The sequence below is a fragment of the Chaetodon auriga genome, chromosome 3, assembly GCF_051107435.1.
Source record: "Chaetodon auriga isolate fChaAug3 chromosome 3, fChaAug3.hap1, whole genome shotgun sequence".
NCBI lineage: Eukaryota > Metazoa > Chordata > Actinopteri > Chaetodontiformes > Chaetodontidae > Chaetodon > Chaetodon auriga.
Window position 1 is genome coordinate 21712501 of NC_135076.1, and position 22407 is coordinate 21734907.

A 22407-nucleotide genomic window follows, 5' to 3' on the forward strand; every position below is an offset into this window, starting at 1 on the left:
CTTCACTCCAGTAGATGGAAATGTGCCTAATTCACGTTTTTTTTTTTTTTTTTTTGGCGACATTTCCAAAGTTCACTTCAAATCCACTTGACAGTTAGTTGGAAACATGACTATAGACATTATTCGGAGGTGGTTACCCATTGTCTAGCACCATAATCACCCCAGATTAAAGGAAGAGTTGCCTAAATTAGCTGTTATACATACAGTACATTACATACAGTATTTGCATTGGTTTCAAGTTAAACCAGGTAGCTCAGCTGTAATTAGCTGACTCAGCTGTGTTAGTATTAGTATTGGATTTTATTTCCAATTACTGTGCCGCTAGTTTGGCACTAGTTTTTTGGACTTTGACTTCAGCAGCTATTTTCGCCAAGTGGGAGATATCGTAGCTGTCAGGGAATCAGGCCTCCTGCTTACAGGGTTTCCTTCAGTGTTGTACAGTGACGGCATGTGACTGTGATACAAGATTAAAACACCTTCAGCCTTCAGGTAGAAACAAGCCGTGGATGCTATTTTCAAACAGCAACAATGTTGATCCGCTAAGAAATTTCATTAAGAGACGAGGTGCTCCGCTGGGGTTTGCTACCCCTCTTAAGCAGCTTCCTGGGGGAAACCCTGGACCAGGAGGTGGATGCTCCCACATCACGGCTCATATTTATGGTTTGTATGACGTGACCTGAACGTAGCAGAGGATGAAACACGAGGTCTGACTGTGCTGAAAGGGCTCGTAGGTAAACTAGAGGAACAGCAGCCCCGTCCCATCGGCTCCCTACAGCAGAGCCAGCACTCCCTCCCTCTTACACCTCCTCCTTATTTGGCCGCTCTCTCTCTCTCTATCTTTGTTTTGTCTTTCTTTTTTCTTTCTAACCTGTTTTCTTACTCTTCTTAACATCTTTCTTTTTTCCTCTCTGCCTCCATTTTTCCCTCTTTCCTCAACATGCCCCAGGGCCCTCAGAGTTTCAGCAAGTCCCACAGACCGTCCATTGTCTTGGGAATGTGGTTTGCTGTCTCGCCTCACCTCCTCCTCCTCCTCCTCCTCCTCCTCCTCCTTTTCCTCCTGCTGTCTGGCAGGAGACAGGGTTAGGTGGCGTTTGGCCCCTGGGTCCTTAAGGCCACTCAGTTTAAAAACTCAAACCTGACTAACCTCAGGACCAGGACCAGGACCAGAACAGCCCGTCAGGCTAAACTTGGCACTGGACTTGGTGGAAATCTGAACACTGTTTGGGGAGGACAGATGATGTTTGTCGTGGTGTGTTTGTCTGTTGCTACAAGCCTGTAAATCTAGAGATGCTCACCCCGATCGGCTGGGTTGTTTGTTTGACGATTAAGTGAATAAAAATATTTGGTGTGCACTTGTGTGAAGCGATGATTGTTTTGGCTCACAGTTAATTTTTAATAAAAGGTGGACTAAAGTTTGCACAAATGTGCTACAGCCTCTGAACTTCCTCGTTGAAGTTTGTTGAAGTTGAAGTTTAACTGACGTGTGTTTGGTCTTAATGTCTCAGTAATTCTTATCATGTTTGCACTAGTTTGACGGAGGAGACGACGGCCAATGAGGCGCGTGAGAATCTGTCACTGCGAGTGTAAAAGCATCCCGTGAATCTCATTATCAAAGGCTTTGAATGGGATCTCGTCATTTGGGAGTTTTGATCAGAGTCTCTGGGACATGACATTGGTAGCATGTCTGTATGAACGTGTGTGTGTGTGTTTGTGTGTGTGTCACACGCCCAACCCCCCAATGTCTGGCGCTCAAGAGGACTGCTCCTGTGGGAATGCCTCTTCCTGCCTTGTCCGACACACACACACACACACACACACACACACACACACACACACACACATACATATAGTCTAAAATAGAAATGGGGTGAGTGGATCAGACTGGCGTGAGATGGTTTTAAATGTCTGGTCTGCTGGTTGCTAAACATAAGTGTCGGACTCGCGGACTGAGCGAGTGGACGGGTGAGAATTTGGCCTGAATGTCAAATGTGCAGGCGTGTTTCTGTTGTTACAGTGGAATGAATTCACTCGCAGGCTGTAACTTTTTCCCCAATATTTCTCTTATTCTGTCTCCCCTGCACAGTGTTTACTCAGCTCATTTTCGCTATTACCACATTACGCAGGATAATGTATGGTAATTCTTTAACTGTTTCGAGCTAAAGACGTCTGACTTCAGCTTTTCAGGTCCGCCGTGTTGCTTTAGGCGCTGAGGAACGTGTACAGCCCGACTGTAACTCCCCGGCTGCTCTCTCTCTCTTTCCATTTTCTACCTTCACACTGTACGGTACCACCACTTCCCTCTCCTTTTCATCTTGCACCTTCTCGGCTCTGCAGAAATAAAATCCAGTTGTGTGAGCATAACTTGAGAAAGAGAGAGAGTGAGGGAGAGAGAGAGAGAGAGAGAGAGAGAGAGAGAGAGAGTGAGAGAGAGAGTGAGAAGTGAGCGGGAGAATATGAAAGAATGCCAAAGAATAAGGAGGTGGTAGATATTGCTAACAAGGTTGCCAGAGACTCTTTTCATTTTTAATAGTCCCGTAGGAGGTCTGGCTGATAAAGTGTTATGTTATATTATTAAATCTTGGCAAAGATTTAGCTGCAACAGATTCCAACAGTGGCAAGTGTGAAAGTGAGTCTGTAGGTTAGACAAACTGCAGCGAAATTAATCGACAGGATCGTTCAGTCTCTAAAGGTACACGTGTAGATTTTCTATAGAGTCTGTCGTCTTTGAAAATGAGATCCATTAAAGCCTTTACATTTTGGTTAGAATCGCGTTTTGCTGATCCCTCCCTCTTCTGGAAACCATCGTGATCCGTACAACAAGTCCTGCAAGCTCTTTGCACGATGAGGAGTGCTTCCTCTGCTGCAAACGTGCTTACAGTCCAGCATACACGAACATGGTCAGCATCTTAGCAGGCCTTTAAAACAGTGAAAACAGCAGCATTTTGCAGAGTGACGGAGCGCTGCGGTGAAGTTGAGCCAGGTTCAGCTGATTAGTAGCCTCACTGAAAAGAACGAGGAGGTTCTCCTGAGGAGGTCTCACATAGCGCTGAAGTTGGTGTGAGGGCGCCTTGGCCACTAGGACGCCCCCAACACGACAAGTTTTCTGTTCACGGAGACATGAGCATGAAAGATTTTCCTCTGAACAGCAGCTTATTAGCATTCACCACGCACTGCTTTCACGTAGCACCACCTCTCCTCCATATGCTGGTGTTTGTCGGCGCTGGTGATGTTCAGCGGTCGATGCAGATGTGTAGCTTTGGTGCATATACAGGAAATGATGCATGTTGAATACAAAACCCTGGGAAAACATGCTCGTTGTAGGGGACTAGGAAAAATCAGCAACACGGATGATTTCCAGTGTTGTTTGTGTGTAGGATGGTACCATTATTATTATTGTTGTCATTATTGTTTCCTAAGGTGTTGCTAAGCTCAGTAAGAACGATCATTTTGCAGAGCATCGTCCTCCTCTGTGCTCACTAATTGCCATTTTGTCTTTTTATTGTTGAACTCTCTTCCTGTATTCCTTCATAAAGCTGTAAATGCAGAACCTGTAGGAGACAGACGTTACAGCAAAACATAAAGAATGGAATTAGCAGAAAATGCGACGGTTTGTAGGATGTAGAAACATGAGCGAAGACGTCTGAACCTACAGAGAAAAACATTTGCAGATATGTAAATGTCACTTGGTGATGCTCGCTAAATGTCACTGTGTGTAGTCCCTATACAGACTCACCTATACGTGTGAGAGCGAGTCCATGTTCCTGAGTGTGTGTATGTGCGTGCACATGGACTGTACAGTATATGTTAAAGGAAATGCCACTGTTGGATCCTCTAACGCTGTTATTCATCATCAGCCCGAGATGTTCGCTGCTTTCCTGGAGTCTTTTTTGGTGACAAATTGTTTAGAATTTACATATTTTTTTGTGGCACAAGCTTCTCCTCAATGTTTCCTCGAATGAGATTTTAAAATATACTCTACAAACCTCAGACAGCCGCTGCGAACCTGTTGATTTTCTGCTGTGTTTTTTTTTTTTTTTACGTGTAGGTGGAAAGTGAAAAGTGACAATGAAAGCGGAGATGGAGGTTTAGGTTTTGCAGCTGAAAATAGTGAGCATCTCGCCTGGTGGGCAATACGCGACATGTCTTTTGGCTGCATCGCTTTCTGGTCTACGGAGGCTGAGCAGAGCTTCTCTCTCGCTCTGTGATTGGTGCAGACGGGCAGCTGATGAATGACAGGACAAGGATCTGACACTGACTGCAGATGTTTGACACTGGGGGATATTTATTTACATTTGTAACACACATCGCAGCCTTTACCAGTGTCTAAACTGTTTTAGTGCACCATCTCCTGTGAAGTGGATGATCCACCTGCTCCATCCTGATCTGCAGCCCTCTCTGACCCGCAGAGCTGAGCGTTGACTGAAGCCCCGCTGGATACAGAGTCCACGTGTGGACTCAGTGAATAAGAGCCTGACACCGGCCAGTTATTTCAGATGACAGGAGGGAGATAGCGCCTGATAAAATCACCTCTCTCTCCTGTGCCCCCCCCTCTCTCTCTCAGATAAATGCCGACACACCTTTCATTTTTCTCTGGTATTCTTCACATTAGGTTTTGTCTCCAAGCTCCGAGCATTCTGTTATTCCCTAATTAGCAGCATTAATAATCTTCAATTAGGCATATAGCTTTAAGTGCTTTGTGGAAGTCTGCCTCCACACGACAGAGCGTCATCATGACACCCTGTCCTCTGGTTCTCTGGTGGCTTTCCACCCAACACCAACTGCCTAATGAGGGAGTGAAAGGCCACGGGCAGAGGGGGTGGGGGCTGCGTGTCAGTGTGTGTCTGTGCACGTGTGTTTGTGTTTGTGTGTGCGTCTGTGTGTGTGTGTAATTAAAGAGCAGTGCCAGCAGGGGGGACCTGTGTTAGAAAGGGTCACCAGGGCGAGCAGCAGGCCACCGCCAACCTTTGGTCATTATCTACTGACACCGCCAATAAAGGTTTGTGGGTGTGTGTGTGTGTGTTTATGCCTCTGTGTGTGTGTGTGTGTGTGTGTGTGTGTGTGTGTGTGTGTGTGTCAGCAGTCCAGCTACTAAATTACTTTACATCAATACTGAATGTGTTTCGCGCGCTCAGTTTATGCACGTTTGTGTCACTTCCAGTTAGCTTAGTGTTTAGCCCTAATGCTCCGTGTAGGGTTGAGCTAAACCCTTCCTGCTAGTGCCTCCTTGTTTCATCAGTCTTGCAGTTGTACCAGTGCTGCAACTGAAGATTATTTACATTCTAGATTCATAAATAATGTTTTCAAACAATTGATTAGGCGTTGAGTCTGTAAACTGTGTGACGATGGTGGAAGGTGCCCATCAGAGGCCAAAGCAGCATGTTTAAATTGCTTGTTTTGCATCAAATATAGTTTAAAATTCAAAGATTTTCCACTTGCAGTGATGGAAAAGCAGAAAATCCTCACTTTCTAGAAGCTGGAGTTTGGGTATTAATGTTACTGTTGTACTTCGTCTTTTCTTCCAGATAGTGTTGGTTAACCTGGAGGTTTGTTTTAATCCTGTGTGATCATCTGGCTGCTCATGCTTTATCAGATTTGCAACATTGAACTCATTGAACGACCAAAACTATGAAAATTAGATGCAAGTTGTAATAAATGAAAGGACGAACTCTCACTTGTTCAAATGTGCACATTGAAAGTGAATTCAGACTTTCAATCATTCTGTTTCTCTGTGTTTTTGCCTGTTTTCCTTTCATTGATCTCGGGTTGTTTTGTCTGTCGTCATGTGGTATGGTTCCCTCCCCTCCCTCTGTCAGCTGCCATCCAGCCCACAGAGAGTCACCACATCAGTATCATGTAAACAGGAGGCAGGAGCTGACAAGCAGACTTGTCTGTTTCTGCTTCTGTTTGTTTCTTCTCAGAGAAGATTTTTTTTTTAGGTGTCTGTGCACATGTACAGTATGCGTGCACAAATGTGTATGCGTGTGTGTGTGTGTGTGTGTGCGTGTCTTTCCTGTCAGGTGGTATGTGTAAATTGTCATAGGCTGATTGGTTAGCCCGAGAGGCAGCAGCGGGAGTAAAGGCAGGTGCTCCGGGGCAGCAGGGGGAGAGCCGCTGCGGCGTCCCCCAGCCACAGCTCCTTCCCTCTGGGCTTCCACCTCGGAGCGGTGCCTGGGTCGCTGGGAGGCAGCTCCAGGCTCCTGGGGCCTTGACACTGGGAAGAGATGCTGGGGATACAAGGAGGAGAGATGTGTGTATGTGTGTGTTTGTTTGTGTGTGCGCGTGTTCTGTGGGGGGATCCCAAGCAGATTTGTTTACCAGTAATTAATTCACCTGATTGACATAACAGCTGCCGGAGCTATGGGAAGGCAACGGCATATGTGTCTGCGTGTGTGTGTGTGTGTGTGTGTGTGTGTAATATATACAGTATGCTCCCATGCACAGTCACTGTGTGTGTGTGTGCGAGTGTGTGAATGAGCATATTTGGCTGCATACCTGTGTGTGTGTGTGTGTGTGTGTGTGTTTGCACGCCTGTGCAGGGAGCAGCTCCTGCCACCGAGGGCATTTCCATTTGGGAGTCGGGTTCCTGGCAGAGCAGCCCAACAGCTCTCCATCTTCCATCGATTAGACCCGTCTGTCGGCCGGCAGCCCTGCTTACACGCTCCTGCCTCTCTGCTAATCTTTATAGAGTTGACTTCACTGACAGAGTTGTTGGAGCACTTGAAGCTGAGGGGAGAGAGGAGGAGAGGGAGGGCTGTGACAGAAGGACAAATGGGGGAGCTGAGAGGAGAGGAGAGGTTGATGGCGATGACAGTTAAGAGCGGCGTGGAGAGGAGAGTTTGGTTACCGGGTCGCAGGAAGCCAGACGAAACCAAAAGTTTGTCTGCGAATGGAGCATGCACTCGTACGCACACACCCCTGTTTATGCCTGCACAAACCTCAGTTTTAACTGACGCACATGAATAAGCCTCAGCCTTTGTTTGCAGCCCTCTTGCACCAAGGACAAGTTCTATGCATTAGCAGCTTCAACCCATCTGCTTTTTCAGCAGTATTTATGATTTGTGCTCTTTTTGTATAGCTGCGGCACAGACAAAGACTGAGAGAGGAAAAGAGGGACTGTAGCAGATATAAACAGAAGAATGAGACAGAGAGAGAGAGAGACGCAGGGAGCCCTTGAGTGAATAATGTAAGCTCGTAGAAGAGTTGGACTGGACTCTGTGTGTGTGTGTGTGTGTGTGTGTGTGTGTGTGTGTGTGTGTGTGTGTGTGCGCGCACATGTGGAAAACTTTGTGTTTGCAGCCTTAGGGCGCCAGTATGGACTTTTAACATTTTTATGTGTTTGTGAGCATGTTACAGTGTTTCTCGGTGTGTTTGGGATACAGAGAGTGTGTGCGTGGGGGGAGGGGGGTCGCTGAAGACTGTACGGTCAGTCCAGACAGGTCAGGCTTAACCTTATGATCTGAAAGAAACACAGGCCTGCACACACACACACACACTCACAGACGCACTCACACAAGCGCTAACAGGTCGGTATCAGCGTTGTTGTGGGCAGCAGGTAGCAGTGTGTTGGCCTGCTTGTCTGGACCCAGATAACAGCAGATCCATTACCCCCTGGAAGCTGAGGTCTGATCACCGGGCAGATAGAGCCGCTCACTCACTGTCTGTGGGCCATCCAGTCGGCCGGCTAGCCAGCCAGCCTCCACCGCGGAGCTAAAGAGGATCACAACCAGGGGCAAAAGGGGAGCAGCCCCCTTCTGTTGGAGGAAATGATCAAATACATGCCTGATGATACACAAGGACTATCTCATTTGCTCGGAGAGAAAATGCTCATAGATGCTTTTTTCATGTCTCTGCTTACACTTTGAAAATGTTTGCTAGTGAGATTAGCCTGTTTGAGCTAACATAAAATGACGACACAGCAGCCCCACTTTTTGCATCTCCTGTTTCGGCTTTTGGAAAATGATAAACATTTTGAGTAAAACAGCCATATTAGTCACACGTGTAGTTCAGGTACAGCAGTAATTCCCAACTTTTAATGAAATAGTTCAATGTATTCAGGAAATACGCTTGTTCACTTTCTTGTACGAGTTTGTTGGATGAGAAGATTGATGGCACTTGTGTGTGGTAAGAAGCCATTGCAAGCAGAAGTTATCTTAGCTTAGCATAAGGGTTGCAAGCAGGGGGAAATAACACAGTACCTGCCAGCACCTCTGAAGCTCACTAATTGCCCACCAGATGATTTTTACAGATTAAACAATTAAGATGCAACACGTTAATTAGGGAGCTGTTTCCCCCTGTTCGCCACCTTTATGCTAAGCTAAGCTAACTTCTGTTTGTGATAGCTACATACTTACACTTGAAATCGGTATCAATCTTCTCATCCAACAAACTCTTGGCAAGACAGTGAACGAGCATATTTACGAAAAACATTGAACTATTTCATTAAAGGTTGGGAATTACTGCTGTACCTGAACTACACGCTGCAGTTCTGAACACCTTTGAACAGAGCGAGGCTGGCCGTTTCACCCTGTTTTCTGTCTCTATGCTAAGTTAAGCTAACCAGCTGCTTGCTCTGCCCTCAGATTTACCATACAGACACAAGAGTGGCATTGACCTTTTCATGTAAGTCTCAGCAAAAAGCGATTAAGTGTTTTTCTCAAAATGAAAAAAAAAAGCCTTTAAACAGGTTGCTCCCTGATCTTCTAGATATTCAGGAGCTTTCACCTTTCAACGCGCCTTCAAATTGCTAGCAGAGACATGAAAAAAGGCATCAATGAGTTTGTCCCTCCCTGGAAAAGTAGGAAAAAATGTATGTTTCCCTCAAAAATTAAAAAAAAAAACTGAGACTCGAGTCGCGAGCAAATGAACAGAGAGCTTTCGATTTCAAAACTATCGAATACTTAATTGATCTAGACGCTCCTTTTCCAATATGGAGGAGGAGGAGGAGGTATGGATGGATGCAGAATTAAGACTGAAGATGTGGCATGCAGCAAACAAGCGGGATCGTTAGTTAAAACCGGGTGCCGAGTGAAGATGGCGTGGATGAAAATGTATCTGAAAGGAATGAAGATAATGTCGTGAAATGCGGCTCGGATGGTTTTACGGAGGTGGGGAGAGAGAGAGAGAGAGAGAGAGAGAGGGAGTGAGGCAGAGGAGAGTGATGTGTGTGAGGAGTTAACACTGTTCAGGTGCTGTGTATCAGGTTTGTTTGTGTGCAGAGGAAGAGAAAGAGGGAGATAGTGGCAAACAGGGCAGCTATCAAAAGCCACAGGCTGCTTTAAACTCCATCTCTGTTTCTTCTCTCTCTCTCTCCCTCTCTCTCTCTCTTCCTCCCTCTCTCTCCCGCTCCCTGGCCATGCTGATGATTGACGGCCTGAGGGTTTTAATGGGCACTGGAGAGCAGGAGCTGAGGTCGGGGTTGTCATGGCAACTAGGAGAAGGGGCCTTTTGCTGCTGCTTCACCTGAGTACTGTGGAGCCTCGCTGGCTGGTTGAGGCAGGCAGCCACACACACACACACACACACACACACGCACACACACACTCGCCACACATACTTACATGCCAGCACCACTTCCATTCACTCTTCCTCCTCTCCGTGAGATGCCCCGCCGTTCATCCAGCTCCCTCTTCCTTCTCTCATTTTCATTTCCATCCTCCTTTTCTCTTTTTCTCCCCCGACTGGATAATGCTCTCCGATACACCACAGCTGGTTAAATGTGTGTGTGTGTGCATGTGTGTAATATACAGCATTTAGCCTATTTTCTCCTCCCATTGTTCGATAACAGCTCACATTTATACATTTTACGGGGCCCAGCTGAGGTCAGAGGTGTCTTTGATCCCTGTTTGTCGTTGTGGGAGATCCTGTAAAGATGCTCCATCTAAGACGAGGCAGCTGGAAAAGACATGGTTTAAAATAGGGCCCATTCGTAACTGATCCGAGACCAGTCCGACCACATCCACACGCCAAGATAGGCTTGTGCGTATGGGCAGTTGGATTGTATGTCATCAGTCGAAGGGATGATTGATGATCAGTTTTTCCGACGCCAATTTTAGGCTCATTTTAAACTTATTAACGGTGCATTTAGAGGTGTTTCTCGTGCGTGTTTTTCCCCTGCTGAAATCACCACCTGCTTTTCTCAAAGCACCCAACTGGGGGCGCTGCAGAGCACTTTGGAGACGCAGCGCCTTTCCAGCTGAGACGCTTTAGTTGCTATCACACAGAATAGACCCAACGTTTAATTTGTGTGTCGCAAGGACCTAATTTAACAGTTTGTGTTATCAGCCAATAGTCAGTGTAAACGTAGGTCGAGTACTTGCCCTTAGCAAGTTTAGTTAGCACTTGAGCTAAGACACGTGGATGCAACAAAGGTCCGGGACCACCAGGCTGCAGGGACCCTCCAGAAGTTTTGAAAAGTGTTCGAGTTGTCATGAGTGGCTTTGTGATGCTGAGGGCATTGATAAGCTCACCCCTTTACATTGTGGTTTACTGGATACTCTTCACTTCTTCCTCATGCTTGTTGAGGCTGACACTGATACAGTTGAGTACTCTAGGAGCATCTTTGTTTTTCGCTGTCCGACCTCTCGTCACCCTTTGACGGATCCCTCTGTCTCTCCTTCCCCTGTTCTCCGTCTCTCTTGTTCGTCAGCTCCGTCTGTTTAAATGTCCACTTTGTGCTCGTGTCTGACTCCTGTGGACGCGTCCACAGTCCTGTAGATTCACACCCTCTTACCAGTGCAGTGTGTGTGTGTGTGTGTGTGTGTGTGTGTGTGTGTGTTTGTGTGTGTGTCCTGCCTCATGGCCCCGGGGCCCGTTAGTTAGTGTCTGGGCCGTGCGGGTCAGCCGAGAGATGGAGGGATTGTTTGCTCTGGAAGTGAGTGAAGCTCTAGTTACAGTGGGGGGAAGGGACCATAGGAGAGCGCTGTGTTTGTGTGTCTGAGTGTGTGTGTAGACTTTGTGGTTTATATATATATAACAGATTCTGTAAATTAAAAAGGCGACATTAAAGCTATGATTTTGATGATCAAGCCCTCCAACCTAATCAATAAAATGAGGAGTTTCCTGATCTGCCACCTACTTGTTTAAGGCACAACATGCGTTTAAGCAGCTCTTCAGTTGGGGTGAAGGAAAGACTGTGGTCATTGTCAGTGTGTCCGTATGGAGGAGGGGCTGTTTGTAGCTTTAGAATCCCTCTTCTGCAGCTCTGGACCATCCTGTAACTCACAGACTGGCTCCACATGCTGACTGAGAGTTTGTTCTCCGGGTGACTTTTTGTGTCCTCCTCTCATCATCACGCTGGACATGTGAGAACGTCTCAGAGCTCAGCAGACACGACCAAACGCTGACTGTCCGCCTCAGTAGAAAACCAGAGCAGCGAGTGTCACATCTCCCGTCTTGCTGATGCTGAAAATCATTATGATTGAGAGCAAAGATGAAGGAAATAGAGCCTGAAACTGATTTGGGGGCCATGTTCAAACTGGGGTTGGTGGATTAAATCAAGACTGCGGTGCTAATTTATGTTTCTTTACATTTTTCATCGATATGGAGTGGGATCAAAATAATGCTGGGAATTTAAGAAAAGCATGGGGGTGGGCGGCGTAATGAACCTCAGTACCCAATGAAATGTGTTTTTAATATTGATCATAAAAGCTGTTGAAAGTTGGCAAGAAAAGCTTGATCAGATTCATATTCCTATAACTTTGAAAAGGAAAAGAAGAAGAAGAAAAGAAGAAATAAGACTTTTGGCGTAATTAGATAAATGCAAAAAGAGTTTGGGATAAAAACGTGCCTGTCCTCTGCAAATTAAGCTCGGGCGGGGTTTCCATTGCGGGCCCACATGTCCAATGTCCCGGACAAATGGTAGAAATCCTGGTCCAATATTATCTGTGTTTATGGACCCAATTTTCCCATGTTTTTGTTTCCAAGTGACTAACTGGGACAACAATTTCTAAAGCCGGTCCAGCCACGAAACGGGCTGCAATGTATTCCCTATGTGCGTTTGCACACCGTTAAAGTTCGTCCACCAAAAGTGTTTCTTTGCCACTGACAGGCTCGGATTGTTATAATAAGTGTCTGACAAAATTATGGAAAGGATTCCTGCAGAGATAGAGCTCTTAGTTAAAGAGTAAGATCCTTTTATTTTAAGCAGAAGCAGCTGTTTCGTCGCTCTCGCCAAAGCCACCAGACTCCATTCACAGAAACAGTAATTTTATCATCATAAAACACGCTGCGTTCAAACTCGACAGAAACAAAGTAAAACTCGCCAAAGCCATCTTGGTTCATCTTTCCACTGTTCCAACAATCACCACCAGCTCTGGTTTGGTCAGAATGAACCCTTAATTCACTGAGTTCGATAATATGAAAATATCGAGGGAAGAGCGAGGGCGGACATCAGAGAGGCGGCGTGTGGAGACGAAGGAGCATTTTCACATCTAATCCTGGAATTGCTTTCAGCGGACGTAAAACTGACCGGATACCTACGTGGAGGCGCCACTGGAAGACTTTAATTTGAAGCAGGAAGTGTTGAGTTTTGACATTGTGTGAATATATTTGCGCATTTTCGCGTCGTTTTTGTTGGTCAGCAGACCAGTTTGGAACCTTTCCACAGCTCAACAAAGTCCATCTGAGAATAGTTCGTCTCCTATGTTTTGCACTTCCTGTTCGTAACTGTTCCCCTCTCTGCACCTGACAGCTTCTCACCACATTTCAAGTCCAGCTCGTTCTGGAAAGGTACAACTGATTTGGTTGTCTGTTACAGTCAGACCACAGTCAGTCCACCGGAAGCACGCTGAAGCCTTAATGTTCCTCCAAAACTATCTGCATCTCGACAAACAGCTTCGTGCCCTTCATCAAATTATTCATAACCGCGACTAAAGAATCATATCTTCATCAGTTATCTGTAATTGCTCCTTTCGTGTCCAGAAATTCAGTGAGTGTAATCACGGTTGAGAGTTCTGTAGCCAATAATTCCCGCTCCGTATCTCTCCTTGCATTATATTTGGTGAACGGGATTATTTTAGCACCTTGCTGATGGTCCTGTGACTGTTTCCTGCTCCGATGCTGAGAGTACGCTGTGTTTTGTTTCAGAGTGCGGCTGCTGCTCCCAGTCCAGTGATGGGCAACATGCCACCCAACGATGGCATGCCAGGAGGACCCATGCCCCCGGGCTTCTTTCAAGTAAGGAAAAGAACTTTCCCGCTGACTTCATCCCTCACCCACCCCCTCCGTCACCCATCACACGCCCCCGTCGGCTCCCCTGCCCCTCCCATCGCCGTCGCTAAGCCTATCCTTCTGTCTCCTCCTCCTTTTTTAGCCTCTTTAGCTGTCCTAATCCCTGTCCAGATGTGTTCCCTTCTCTGTCTCTCTGCCTCCGTCCCATATGTCCCATGCTCGGCTTGTTAACTCCTGGCGCTCTGTGTGACGCCGCAGATACTCCTGAAGAGTTGTTGCGCCACGTCCTATCTGCCCAAATACGAACCGCCGCTTTAGCGAGCGAGCGAGCGAACGTGCCAGTAGATGTTTCTCTTTTCCTTCGGTTGAGGAGAGGGGAGGAGAGGAGGCTATTTTCTCTGGTTTGTGTTGCTTCACTAATTCCTCCTGTCATCGCTGTTCTCTGAAGGCTGTCTCTGAGGCTGACGAGGTCACACACACACACACGCACACACACTCTCTCCCTCCAACGCTCTCTCTCATACACAAACATACACACACGCGAGCCTTATTTGACACTTTGACACACATTAAACTAGTAACACTTAAAATGTCTGCGCACACAAAGATGTTCACCGAATTAGCAGAGGTGACAAGAGAAGTGAAAAACTGCGTTCGCTTGGACTACTTTGAGTAAATCTGAAATATTACTATCGAGACAAGTGAAGAAAATCACCTGCACATATTAGATGTTGCCACAGGATAGTATTACAAGTCCAAGCTTCGGGAGCTGCTACATTTTTATGAGAGTAAAGGAATAAATCTGACTGTGTTTTAACAGGAAGGACAGGCAGAAGGTCTTTGGATTGTAAAGACTCTCCCATAACCAAAAATTCACCAGTTTAACCCCCTCAACATCCTGCTTGTGTGTCCTTGAGCAAGACTTTACACCCGTGATGCTCGTCTGTCTCTGGATAAGAGCCGTTGAAGGAATATTTTGTTTGGGGAAATTCATTGTTCATGGAGCTCTTTGAGAGGATTTTCTTGTACAGTAAATATGGAGCTACTGCCAGCAGCCAGCTAGCTTAGCTTAGCATAAAGACTGGAAACAGGGGGAAACAGCTAGCCTTGCTCTGTCCAAGGGCAACAAAATCATCTATTAGCATCCCTAAAGCTAATTAATTAAACTCGTCTATTGTTTTGTTTAATCCATTCAGAACTTGACATGGGAAAACATCTTGCTGTGTTTTTTTTTTTTTCACATCTTGTCACTGAAGCTAAGCTAAGATACAACGTGTTAATTAGTGATGTTTAGAAGTGCTGGCAGCGTTTGCCTCCTTTGAGCAGAGCCAGGCTAGCTGTTTTCTGTTCACTTTCCAGTCTTAATGCTAAGCTAAGCTAATTGGTTGCTGGCTCCAGCTTCACACAGACATGAGAGCGGGATCAATCTTCTCATCTGACTCAAGGAAAGCAAGCAAATGAGCGTATTCCCCCAGAATCATCCCTTTAAGTGTGATGACAAACACTCCCGACTCTTGATTTACTAATGTAGCAGTTAGTGCTGAAGTCATTCGTTGCTTCATCAGTTTATCAACAGAAAATTAATTGACTTTAATCAGTTATTTTGATTTGAGCTCAGTTTATTTATTAAACAAAAGTGCCAAAACATTTATCTGCCTCATCTTCTCAAATGTGAGGATTTGCTTCTCTGTTAATTGAATATCACAGGGTTTTTAACATGGTAGGGCAAAACAAGTGATTTCTAGAAACTACGATGTACATTTTTCACAATTTTCACTGAAAACTGTGGAAAAAATAATCGACAGATTAATCACAGCTCTAATAACTGTTTGCATATTTGGTCAAAGTTTGGATTATTTGCTTGTAAGAATAACAAAATGTCCTGTTTCCTGCAATGCTGCTCATATTGTTAATGATTGACATGTTTTACAAATGTGCTCCTATTAGACGTTTAGCATGCCTGATGTGTAAATACATACAGTGTGGAACTGTATAGCCATTTGCCTGCATGCATTGTCTTGCAGGGGTTGATTGGCAGCATGCTGTGTGTGTGTGTGTGTGTGTGTGTGTGTGTGTGTGTGTGTGTGTGTGTGCTGGGGTCATGGAGAATGTTAATGATGTATGAGCAGTGAGCAGGCCAGGGAGAAAGCTATCTGATGGTGTTGCATGAGTGACATTGCGCTCCATAAATAGACCCTGTGTGCATGGCCGACAGACAGATGGACAGACAGACAGACAGACAGGCAGGCAGGATGGGCAGAGGGGAGAGCAATATTCACTGTCTCCTCTCCTCTTTGCTTAGCTCAGCTAGTCTGAGCAGCAAAGCAGGCAAAGGTAAAGAAGACAAAAAATAAAAGTGTGAGCAGAGATCCTGCATAAAAAAAAAAAATGGGAAAAATGTTCCCTGCACCTCTCCAAACTTTACATCAGCGCTCGGTAAATCAAACAGACGGTGTTGCCAGAACAGCAGCATATTTAAATGTGCTGTAGCATGTCCATATGGCATCTTTCAACTTCAGCTGAAACCACACGCTCTGCTCAGGTAGCTGGCATTCACTCCCTGGTGAACTAATGGTTGCGGTCGGCACTAAAAGTGCAGGCTACTGAGTTTTCTGCAGTTCATTTATTCATTCAGGTGAAGGGGAGGAAGACTTTTTTTTTCATCTTTTCCTCCTGCATATCATTGAGAGTTTACTCTGATTCTCGCCTCACTGCTCTCCGTTGCACAGGAAGTCGGGTCAGTCCGCGTCTGTAGTGTTCAGGTGCATCAGATTCAAAACTCAGAATTGTTTTGTGGATGGATTAAATCGACTAAAACAGAATTTTGTCTGTGCTTTAGTCAGTTGGGTCTCAGCCTCCTCCTGCCACCTCCTCCCTCTCCTCTCTCCTTCACACGCCTGGCATCCTTCTCCATGACATTTCCTCACTCTCTCCATTTCCCTTGTCTTTGAAACTATTATTTTCTCACTCTCACACACTGTTTCAGCGACACATGCTTACTCACCGACTCCGATGTGTGTGAACTGTTCGTGTGTGTGTGTGTGTGTGTGTGTGTGTGTGTGTGTATGTGTGTGTGTGTGTGTGTGTGTGTGTCTGTATTGCCGAATTTTTTCCCAGTTGCACTAGCTGGGTAATTAACATAGGTGACCCCAACACTGTTACTGGCTGTGGTCCTGGGAGAGAGGGATCAGGGGCAAAGGAGGGACAGAGGAGGAAAATGGAGGTGGAGGGAGGAGGAGGAGGGTGTCCGCTCCGTGCTTACTTAATCTGTAGCTGCAGGAGGAGCTGGGCATGAGAGACATGCTAAAGGAAGGAGGAGAAAAGTGGCAAAAAGAACAGACAAATGCTGTGTGGATCTCTCTCTCTGTATATATATATATATATATATACTATATATCCCATAATTCTCGTCTCCTCTCAGCAAAAGTCCATTGCTGCTGCATCATGGCCCTCTGGGGAGGACAAGCGAAGTGGGAGATGACGGGGGGAGGAGAAAGAGGGAGGAGAGGCTGTGAGGAGAGGCCGAGTTAATGACAGGGAGGAGGAGGGAAAGAAAGCCGAGGAGAGGAGAGGACACTGAGACGTCAGGAAAGTCTTTCAAAAATATATTTTTTTTAATTTTTTTATTGGACTTCAGAGATGCGCGATCGCAAAAATGACAGCCGACATCAACAGTGGACAGTTGACAGATTCACCTCCCATCTGCTCCTCCATAGACACACATGAGATATCTCAGCAAAGATCAGGAAAGTGTTAAGATTCACTGCACAGTTTTTACAAAGCGTGCATGCACAGAGCAGATGTATAGACAACTGGACTGAATAATGAGAGAAGGAGACCAAATCTGGAAGAAACCAGCGTAAATAAGAGCGTCAGGCTTCTATCCAGGCAAAAGCAAATTAGATAAAACGTGCTCTTTAGAGATTTATATGGTCCATCTGTCAAATAATGCCCCAGAAATCCCTCTTTGTTGACCTTATTCTCTGATCTACACGTGGTACGTCAGGTACTCCAAAACTTAATGCGCTCCATTAAGTCTGTAAACCAGTTAGGGTGGGGCAGCCTCTTTCTCCTAAACCGGAATGGCTCCTCTCACCAAAAAAGGTATCCCAAGTCAAGGGCAGCGTGTTTTACTGCAGGTAATTGCGGCTCTTCAGGGACAACACCAAAAAGCACAACAAGAGGATTAGGTTTGATTACACATTTAAGAACAAGCAACCCAGGTATCAAAGACGAATTTTAAGAACCTGTTCAAAGCTGACACATGGCGGGCACATGGTGAATTAAGGAGACATCTGCTCTCAGTAATTTATTTATCAAAGGTAAGACTTATCTCGGGGTTCACTCTGGTCAGTTGTACTACAAAGATGCAGATAAATAAGGTGGTGTGCTTTAAAAGGTGAATGGGAGGCTGAAAATCCTGCAGAGGTGGTTGAAGAATGGAGGCTCAGTTCTTGTTCATTACCTGCAAGGGTCAGATGTCAGATCCCAGCGTTCGACCGGGGTCGGTGTCGGCGGAGGATGCAGGTCAGTGTAGGTCCTGAGGGAGAGACGGACGGTCACGGGGTTGTTATGTGGCTTTTCATGCACGCAAAACGGCGCACATGTTGCCCAAACTGCGTGAATGTGAAAAGGTGTTTGACTCCTTTGACCACCGGACAAAAGACGGCGGGAGAGTGCGTAGAAGGAGCCACGCGAAGCATTTTAATCTCTTTTTCGACCGTATCTGAAATAGCGCTGTGAATAGAAGATTCGAAAAGGCAAATGCAAAAGGACCCAGATGAGAGCGTGCAGGTAAAACTTTTCATTTCTGCCTGAACTGAAACCCAGCGAGGAGAGGATCGGTCTTTGACTCTTATCACCAGCGCTTATCCTTGAGAGGACAGCGACAAAAATGATACCCAACAATTCTCCTTGAATGACAGACACTTGGAAACGAGTGGCAAGTCCTCAGCAAACATTTTCTCTCTCCATTGTCTGCCTGGAGCTGCTGTTAGATTTAGTGTCATCACAGTTAAACAGTGATTTCAATGTAGCCTTTGTCTCCTATAGTGCATGCTCCATCCCTATCAGCAGCGCTTCTCCGATACGGTGTGTTTTATCTGTTTAGAGACAGATGTGAGAACTCCCTCTGAACACGCACACGTTTCCCCGCGTGTCGGTGACGCTTCAGCTGTAAGCTCTGAACGTTCCTCTCAGCTAAGGAGGGGGATCACAGATATATATAAATCATTCGGTGCCATCCTAACATGTTTAAACGGCTGTCAGCGTTTTCGCAGCCGTCCTCTGGGACAAAACACCCCTGATAGCGTGCTCCCATCTCAGTGCTGACGTGTTGCCATGCTATATACCATGAGCTAGCAGGAGACCTACTGCTGCCACCGCCGCTCTCTCTGGAATGTTAGCAGGGAATGACAATGAGTGTGCACTCAGTGTGTGTGTGTGTGTGTGTGTGTGTGTGTGTGTGTGTGTGTGTGTGTGTGTGTGGTGCTGTTCCTCCTGGCTTTGTTTGTTGTGTTCAGTGATGCAGGCTGCTTTGTGTTCTCGCTCTCTGTTCGTGTGTGTGTGTCCAGTAGTTTGACGGCAGTTACACACTGCCCTCTAGTGTTAGCAGCTGCAAACAAGAAGAGAAAACTGAGATGACTGGTACTCTTCCATCTCTTTTTCTCTCTCCCCCCCCTCCCTCTCTCTCTGTTAGTGGTCCATCAGGGGCAGCGGTGTGGGTCTTCCTTAAGCTGAAATGAGTGGTGGGGAGGCGAGGGGGTTGTGTTGATGGGTTTGTGGTACTGTGCCAAGCTGTTATCTCCTTAGCCGGGTAGAAAATGATTTTATTAATTGCTTCATTTAACGCTCCCTGTGCCCCCCTCCTTCTTCCCTGCTCCTACACATATACACAAACAACACCACGTAAACACACGCACACACACCCCAGCCGAGCTACTTTTCAAACTCGCCCTGTGTACACCTCTGTGACAGCTGAAATGTTCTCTCTCTCTGCCTCTCTCTGCAGGGACCTGTAGAGAGAACAGTACGGCCATAAAGGCCATATGCTGGCCCATTCAGATGTAATAGCAGGAAGGCCCAGGGAGGCCCAGCCAGAGGAGCTATGCTCCATTATGGCACATTATAGAGAGGAACAAGAGAGGAGCTGTGTGTGTGTGTGTGTGTGTGTGTGTGTGTGTGTGTGTGTGTGTGTGTGAATGAGATTGTGTATTACCTCCATTGCAGGGACAAAAATGTGTTCACACAGCCACATTACGGGGACTCAGCTCCCATTTTGGGACAGAAAACTGTTTCCCACAAGATGAGCTGTTGAGTTTTTGGGTTAACTTTAGGTTTTTGGTTGAAGGTTACGGTTACAGTCATGGCTGGTGCTGAGCATGAAGCGGCTTTGGTTATGGTTCGGCAAAGGCTCCAAGAACTGAATGTTAGCCAATGCAATGTCCTCCTAACTGACTAAAGCTTGGTTGTGTGTGTGTGTGTGTGTGTGTGTGTGTGTGTGTGTGTGTTTGTGTAGAGAGGGGAAGCAGGCTGCTGCAGCTGGATCAGTGCAGCCAGACCCCGCAGGGGTGTCTTGTTAGACACACACACACATACACACACACACTGGCACATCAACAACAATAACCTCTGAGGTCAGGCAGAGCTAGCGCTGCATTAGCCCCAGTGTGAACCTGCTGAGAGACAGAGCGAGCCAGTACAGCTGGTGTTAACCACCCAAAACATACACACACAGAGTAGCAGAACAACCACAGTGGCACCGGTACAAACGTCATAACTGTGCCAGCACATCCAGAGTACACGGTATGTACAACTAAGTAAACATTTCCAGATCGCTGGAATAGATTATTGACCCGCTGTATGCTGTGTAGCTGGTTAATAAGTGGCTTTATTGAAGATGAGACTGCTTCTCAGACGAGCCGGTCTCTTGACAATGAGATGAATAGAATCAATGCATCAAGAAAAGTCAACTGCCATATCTCAAAAGGCTTGGAAGCACCTATCTTGAGATCCCTGCTGCTGCTACTGAGCTCAGCACTTGTGCCTTTTTAGAAAGGGCTGTGAGTCCATGAATAAGTGCTTCTGCTTATGAACAGTATTGTTTTCAAGTGTATGTACAAGCTCATCTCTCCTGCCAAAATCTGCGCTCTTATACAATGTACCTGGCAGCGCAGCGGCACTGTGTCTGTGCCTGTGGGAACGCACTCGTTTCAAGCTGTCAGTCAGGCATGTTTATTTTCCCAGTGTGGCAGCGCCCACAGGTTCCCGGTGCTCAGCTCTGTCGGCGCTCCACCATCCCGGCGATGCCAGCAGAGCACTCACACAGGGAGGGCGGCGCAGTGGGCAGTGTGGGAAAAAGAGGGAGAGACAGAGAGGGGTGAGGAGGGAAGAAGAGGAAGGGGAGATCCGTGTGAGGCTGGAGAGATGAAGGTGTCTGTGCAGCTGCCTCCTTTAGGACAGCACACGTGAAGAGGTGCGCAAGTCCAGGCGAGTTACATGCTGATGCCAAAACAGTTGATAAATCAAAGGTGGTCAGCAGAAAATTACAACAAATTACCGTCAAACCCTTTGTGTGGAATTCATAAATGCACGACTGTGGCACCGCAGTAATAACATCAAAACAGATGCTGAGAACGAGCCTGCATGGGGACAAATGTGGCGAATGCAGCAGTTTTCTGCAGGACTGTCTCAGTTTTCTCCAAACAAAACTTGTGCCATCAATTTTTAAGACCACATAAAAATTGTACAGGTAGCAGCTTTAAGTAATTTATTAAGCCAGAATGCTAAGTATTTGCTGGTTGCAGCTTCTCAACTGTTTTTTAGCTTCATAGCTTTGCAAATTTAAGATGTTTGGGTACTTTTGTGCTGAGACAAATGAGCAAATTGAATACTGCGGAAACTTGTGCATGGGTATTTATTTATTTATTTTATAGAGCAAACAATTAGTCTGAAAATAATCAGTGAATTAATCATGTCTATTTATAGAGCAAATATATATACAAAAAAGTTAAATCAGTAAAACAACAGTCAATTTTCAGGCTCACTGTGTGCACATGCATCTATTCCTGTGACGGAGTGAATGCAAAATTATGTAAATATGTCTATCAGAGTGTGTGTGTGTGTGTGTGTGTGTGTGTGTGTGTGTGCGTGCGTGTGTGTCTCAGGTTATATTTCACGTGGGTAATCCCCTAATCCTTTATCTTTTCTCTGTGATGTAAGATACACACCTGTTGAAGTAGCCCCCTTCAGTGCACACACTGCACAAGCACTCGCATATTCAAGCCAGCACACACACTCAGCACCTGAGAGAAGAAGATCCTGCCTTCACCTGTGAAAAGGAGGGAGAGCTCATATTCGCACTCATCACCGCTCAGGAGCACAGCTCACACACACACACACACACACACACACACACACACACACACACACACACACACGCACACACACCTGTAATGTTACCTGATAGCAGAGTGCTTGACGGAGGCTCTGGCAGACTCGTAGATAAGCCTGGTCTGGCAGTGGGTGGTCCTCTTTCTCCGTATTGATGTTCAGGTGGTAACAGTTCTCTGCTGGAGCAGCTGCTGCTTGAGTCAGACGAGGTTACTGTGGGCAGAGAGAACAAGGTCGAAGTTTGCGCTGTATTCACTTTAGTGGACCGAACACAGTGTTAGCCAATTGTTTCATTCGCTCTGCAGTTCACATACCAGGCACTGAGTCATCAGTCCAGAGTGGATTTTAAAGACACCAAATAATTTGAGTTATTCTCAACCTGGGAACCATTTTTCTACATTTTGCCGTAATGATGTTTGATTGGGTTGAAATATTTGGCATTTCTCTGGAGAGTGACACTGAGCACCAAAATTAGATTTGCTTTGGGACGGCGTTGGACAGCAGCACCTCTCTCAAGCTGGATCAGACGTCATCATGGCAGAATGTAGAAACATAACACCACCCAGAATTATCCTTTGGCAACACAACGTGATTGTAAATGAACGTTGATTAAAGTCCATCTCGTGAATTGATCTGACCCCATCCTGCCAATTAACAACTCCTGTACATGAAAATCAATGTGGCTCGCTGCACATGTCACTGACAAATCCTGTTTCATGCATTCTGTGTTGATGAAGCAGAATAGATATGATAATTATGCTGTAATTATACATACTTAAATTGGACATGCTGTAATTACTCTCTGATTGTAATGGCAATTAAAGCTGCACTAAGCAATCTTGACCAGTA

General features: G+C 46.1%; 1 protein-coding gene across 3 annotated transcripts in view; it reads left to right on the forward strand.

Moving 5' to 3' along the window:
• The window catches only part of ssbp4 (single stranded DNA binding protein 4), an 87740-nt gene that overhangs the window by 51969 nt on the left and 13364 nt on the right, over positions 1–22407 (forward strand). For all 3 annotated transcript variants that reach the window (XM_076726115.1, XM_076726117.1, XM_076726116.1), the window contains exon 5: positions 13084–13173. In XM_076726115.1, the coding sequence (XP_076582230.1) occupies positions 13084–13173 (90 nt within the window). The remainder of the gene's footprint in view (positions 1–13083; positions 13174–22407) is intronic.